The following is a 6,421-nucleotide window of genomic DNA, read 5'->3' on the forward strand; positions in this document are numbered from 1 at the left end:
GATGATTTCTTATTTTTTTTAAGCATAGCTTAGTTGATCCACTTAGTGAGTAGTCCTATATCCCGGCAAAGTATAGGATAGTTCTGGCAGCGTGGGTGACACGTTGTATCATCACATAGCTCATAGTGATGGTTGTCGGTTTGAAAATCTCCCACAGAGTTATTTTGTATTTTTACATACAAACTAAGTTATATTGTATTTTCTAATACATTGAGTTGTTATCTACTGTTTTAAAAGCTTTTCTTTATATCGCATTATTGTTATTGCTTTTATATTGAAATTAGTTGAGGTTGAGTTGAGTTGAGACGAGGTAAGTTGTTTCCTCAGTTCCAATTCAAGCTTATGTCTTGTTTTGGATTTCCCCTTGCATGCTCGTACATTTGATGTGTTGATGCCATTTGGCCTGCATCTTTCATGATGCAGATACAGGTAACTAGGATCATCAACCAGCGCTTCGTTGATCCAGTCAAGTTCCAGATTTTTTTGGTGAGCCTCCTTGCTTTCGGAGGATCCCATCTTTATATTCCAGCATTTCAATTTGTTAGGATGATCGAGGGGTCTCATCCCGACATCCCTCATAGTATTAGAGGCTTCAAAGATAGATAGACAGTACTTCATGAGTCTTGTTCATTTCAGTTGTTATGTTCTAGACTTGAGTTGCCTCTTTGGCTAGTGAATGTTTTACTTCTAAAATATTTGGAGTTTACTTTGAGACACTTGAGTAAAGTTTAATTTTTGAGTTTATTCTATGTTGAGTAAGTCTTCCGCTGAGAGTTGAGCCAGGTCAATTGTTCGCTTGGGGCCGGGGCCAGTAATGTTTCTCGAGTGTCAGTCGCGTCCAGGATGTGGCAGTGTGGTAATTTTTTTTTATTTGCTGCAACTTTTCAATATATATAAATATAATATAGTATTCAATTTAATTCATTAAGTTGACTACTTTATTTCCTTCTATAATCTCTTATCTTTAATTCATTTTGACTCCAGATTTCTTCATCTTCACACTAATTTAATCATACAAGTAAAATACATTGTTAAATACAATCTATAAAATCCATGCCCAAAAAGGTCAAATAAAATATTAAATGTAAGGCAAATAATGATTAAAAATATATATTTTTTGCCTCACATTAATTATAATTATATAAAATCTAATTTATTGTATGACTGACTGTCCAAGTAAAAAAAAACAATTTTCAGCCTCTATATAAGGCTATCTAGTTATAACTTTACAGTCTCACATAAAATCTAAAGAATCATTCTTCTATTAGAGGTATGCATATATTAGTTCATGCACTTCACTATTTACATTCTTTGTTAATTTTCTTTTTTTTTCTTCTAATTTTGTTTCTTTTGGGTTTTTTCTTCACTATTCCTTAGGTAATTCAACAAAATTTATGGAAGAAAAAAAGAATGAGAAACGAAAAGGATTTGATGAGCCAAATTTAGATTTATCTCTTAAAACTCCTGAATATGAATCAATTAACAATATTTCAACCATGGAAGAGGTGATGAATTCTGAACTCAAAGATGGTCAAGTAGACCCCAATGTGGACTTGAATAAGTTGAGAAGATATATACATATAAGTTTTTTTTCAATGACTCTACTTTGAAAAAATGTGAATTTTTTGATGAAAAGTCTTTTGAAAACGATTCCAACAAGTCAATTTTCAACAGATTTCAATAGGCATTAAATCTTTTATCTAGTTGTGTCATAAATTAAATTTGCCTTTATTTTAATAACATTTGTATTTATTAATATTGAATAATTTTTTATTGCTTATGGAATCATGACTTTGATAGTAGAAGGATGTCAAATCGATTGTCTGCTCAAAGGGCCAGGATGAGGAAGGTTGAATACACAACTAAGTTGGAAAAAGAGGTCAAACATCTTCAGGTAATAAAATCAAGATCAGAACTTTTTAATCGAATATTTTCTTGATTCGTTATTTGATTTTTTTTTCTTTGTTGATTTTGTTAACACTCAACGATATGTACAAATTTGTTTTTAGATAATTCTAGCATTTAAAAAATAAGAAAATAAATAAATCACAATAATAGATGAAACATATTAATTGATAGTCAAATTTATTAATATATAATTATATTTTATGAGTTATCTAAATCTAATTTTTTGAATAATTGCTTCTAGGACATTGGACATAAATCATGTACAATGATACGAGTTAATTTATTACATACACTTTCATATTGAATGTTTAATTTGAGGTCATAGTTTGAATTCACAATTCTAAGATTTTTTTTTTAAAAAAGAGTAAAACCCAAAAGAATAAATCTTAATTAAATAATGTTGTTTCAAACCTCATTTGTTAAATGAGAAATTAAGTGAATACATTTCTATTTTACAATATGTGATCATGCTTGGATAGAAATTGAATCATTGACTCAACCAAGCGTACTAGCTAATTAAAATAACATATCCAATATAAGCACACAAATAGAATCTCAAAAAAGTATACAAGATACACATGCATTAATCCTATCCTTGTAATGTAGGGATGTTGTTTCCGATACACTAGATTATGCATACCTAATTATTTTTTCTTTCTTATGTTTCACCATAAATAAATAAAATTAATGATGTTCAGACAAAAAAAATAATGATGTTTCGCTAAGTAGCATGATTCACTCGAGGTGCATACGAGTCTTTAGGGTTCTTCAATATCAATAGATTGATTGTTTCACAATAATTTATGATAATAATTTGTTTCTTATGTGTAATGGTGCAGGATACAATAGCTTTGATGCGACCAATAATGGAAAATGCAAAAGACAGTAAAAAGAAGTTGCAGCTAGAGAATAAAATATTGCAACAACAATTGGATTGCCTCAGTAACAAATCTAATTTACGTGCAGGTATTTATATATATAGTATTCTTTCTCATTAATTATATTTATGCAGAAATTATATATAGATATTATTCACGTGATAATTAAATTTTAAAAAATTATTAATGTAGTGATTAGTAATGATGAGATTATTACGTAAGCTAATAACATATGAACTTTCTCATAATGTAATGTAGAAATTACTTTGTATCGTAAATAAGATCTTGCATGCTTAAGTTGTTTTCATTTTTTTCCTTCATTGATTACGTACCAAAAATTTCTTTGTAATAGAGAGAATATTTGTTGCATGTTTAGGCAAACTCAATAGATTTGATTCAAATCTTATACATTTATTTTGTGTGTATATATCCTAGTAAGTAAAAACATAAAGTAAAAAATTCATAAGCTTAAAATCTTTACTTCAATTGCATCGATTGCAGTGCAAACTGAAGAGTTGAAAGTTGAATTGAAGAGGCTTAAGGAACTTGCAAAGACTCAGGAAGCTGAAGAGCATATGGAAACCGAGGGACAAAGTTCCCACTCTTATGATCATGATGTCTCAGAATTAGCTGCAGATATATATAGACGTGGACCAGTATCTCAACTTAGACAACATCAACTTTTCCCCATCTAAGAATGACAATATGTGAACTAGTCAACAAATATTGTGACTACTTATCTTTCTTGGATTATTCCTTTTCTTTAGGGGGTGTTGGATTTGGGGGAGGGGTGAAGGGTGTTGACGTTATGAACTTTCATTGTGCAATTTAAAAAGTGTCAAATTTTCATTATTGAAATTATCGAAAGTAATGTTATATACTTGTTTTTTTATCAATATCTTAATTTCTAATATTTGAAACTGAGTTTTAATTTAAATGAATTTTAGTATCTAGAATTTTCTATATCATCTACTTAAGTGACTTATATAATGACCCTCCAACTCATATTTGTATAAATGTCTTCTTTTCAAAGTTTATAGTGTTTTTGTAGTGACCTCAAGTTATTTATGACATGTTGGGACTGACACCTTGTTCACCTAGTTGTTCGTTTGGTGTTTCTACATGTTTCCGTGTCTTAAGGCTTTTGAATCTTGAACGGTTGACTTTGGTCAAAGGTTCAGGAAGACAACCTCAGAATGCGATTCTAATGGCTCTGTTAGCTCCAGAATGTCAATTATTTCTAGAAGGATATTATGTGCGGATCTCGAGGTTTTCAGGCCAATTTTGAGCCTCCTTATGGAATCTATCTTAAAATGGAGTTGGGGTGAGAGATGCAACTTTTTGAGGCGACCTTGGTTGGAAGTTTTTACTGCTCCATTGAGTCCAGAATGTCAAATTTTGTGCGGTAGCATATTTCATTTTCACGCACAGGGTTTCGAATGAATCTCAAGCAGCCCATCGAGGTATTTGAAAACTTGGTATTCTAGTTGATGCTCTATTGAATCCGAAATGTCGAATTTGATAGAGTAGCATATTTTTTTCTTGGTTGATTTTGTTAAAACTCAAAAAAATGCACACATATAATTTTAGATATTCTATCATTTAAAAAGTAATAAGATAAATAAATCACAATAATAGATGAATCATATTGATTGATACTCAAATTTATTAATATATAATTACATTTAATGACTTTTTTAAATCTAACTTATTGAATAATTGCCTCTTGGACTTTGATAAATCATGTACAATGGCAAGTTAATTAATTACATACGCTTTCATATTTAATGTTTAATTATTTGAGGTCATAGTTTGCATTTACAATTCAAATATTTTTTTTAAAAAAACTAAAACTCAAAAGAAAGAAACTTAATTAAAACATTGTTGTTTCAAAACTCATTTGTTAAATGAAAAATTAAACATTTCAATTTTTCAACATGTGATCATTCTTGGACATAAATTAAATTAGCGGCTCAACTAAGCATACCAATTATAATAACATATCCAAAATAATTACGCAAATAGAATCTGAAAACGGTATACAATATATGCATGTCTTAATCCTATCCTTGTAATGTAAGGATGTTCTTTTACGATACACTAGATTATGCGTACCTAATTATGTAACTATTCGTTATTTCTTATGTTTCACACACATATAAATAAAATTAACATTGTTTTAGAAAAAACAAATTAATGATGTTTAGCCAAGTGTCATGATTCACTCGAGGTGCATACAAGTCTGTTGGTCCTTCAATCTCAATAGGTTGATTGTTTCACAGTAATTTGTGATAATAATTTATTTCTTATGTGTATTGGTGCATGATAGATAGCTTAGATGGGACCAATAATGGAAAATGCAAAAAATATTAAAAAGAAGTTGCAGTTAGAGAATGAAATATTGCAAGAACAATTGTATTGCGCCACTCACAAATTTAATTTACTTGCTGGTATATATATATATATATATATATCATTTCTCATGAATTATATATAGATATTATTCACATGATAATTAAATTTTCAAAAACTATTATTTAGTGATTAATATGAAGAATTATTAGGTAAGATAATAGAATATGGATTTTCTCATAATGTAATGTAATGTAAAATTTACTTTGCATCGTAAAATAAGATGTTGTGTGCTTTAGTTGTTTTGACTTTTTTCCTTTATTGCTTACGTACCAAATTTTCTTTGTAATAGAGATAGAATGTTTGTTGTATGTATGTATATATATATATATATATATATATATTATTATTATGGACTTTGATAAATCATGTACAATGGCAAGTTAATTAATTACATACGCTTTCATATTTAATGTTTAATTATTTGAGGTCATAGTTTGCATTTACAATTCAAATATTTTTTTTAAAAAAACTAAAACTCAAAAGAAAGAAACTTAATTAAAACATTGTTGTTTCAAAACTCATTTGTTAAATGAAAAATTAAACATTTCAATTTTTCAACATGTGATCATTCTTGGACATAAATTAAATTAGCGGCTCAACTAAGCATACCAATTATAATAACATATCCAAAATAATTACGCAAATAGAATCTGAAAACGGTATACAATATATGCATGTCTTAATCCTATCCTTGTAATGTAAGGATGTTCTTTTACGATACACTAGATTATGCGTACCTAATTATGTAACTATTCGTTATTTCTTATGTTTCACACACATATAAATAAAATTAACATTGTTTTAGAAAAAACAAATTAATGATGTTTAGCCAAGTGTCATGATTCACTCGAGGTGCATACAAGTCTGTTGGTCCTTCAATCTCAATAGGTTGATTGTTTCACAGTAATTTGTGATAATAATTTATTTCTTATGTGTATTGGTGCATGATAGATAGCTTAGATGGGACCAATAATGGAAAATGCAAAAAATATTAAAAAGAAGTTGCAGTTAGAGAATGAAATATTGCAAGAACAATTGTATTGCGCCACTCACAAATTTAATTTACTTGCTGGTATATATATATATATATATATATCATTTCTCATGAATTATATATAGATATTATTCACATGATAATTAAATTTTCAAAAACTATTATTTAGTGATTAATATGAAGAATTATTAGGTAAGATAATAGAATATGGATTTTCTCATAATGT

General features: G+C 28.4%; 1 protein-coding gene across 1 annotated transcript; it reads left to right on the forward strand.

The window, feature by feature from the left end:
- Window positions 1-1,807: 1,807 nt before the first annotated feature.
- Window positions 1,808-3,481, forward strand: LOC107061820 (basic leucine zipper 34-like). The gene is made up of 3 exons (XM_015311701.1): window positions 1,808-1,894; window positions 2,748-2,874; window positions 3,288-3,481. Exons 1-3 carry the CDS (start codon window positions 1,808-1,810, stop codon window positions 3,479-3,481), a joined length of 408 nt encoding a protein of 135 aa, XP_015167187.1.
- Window positions 3,482-6,421: the final 2,940 nt, after the last annotated feature.

This window comes from Solanum tuberosum, unplaced genomic scaffold (assembly GCF_000226075.1).
Source record: "Solanum tuberosum cultivar DM 1-3 516 R44 unplaced genomic scaffold, SolTub_3.0 scf00168, whole genome shotgun sequence".
NCBI classification, from domain to species: Eukaryota; Viridiplantae; Streptophyta; class Magnoliopsida; order Solanales; family Solanaceae; genus Solanum; species Solanum tuberosum.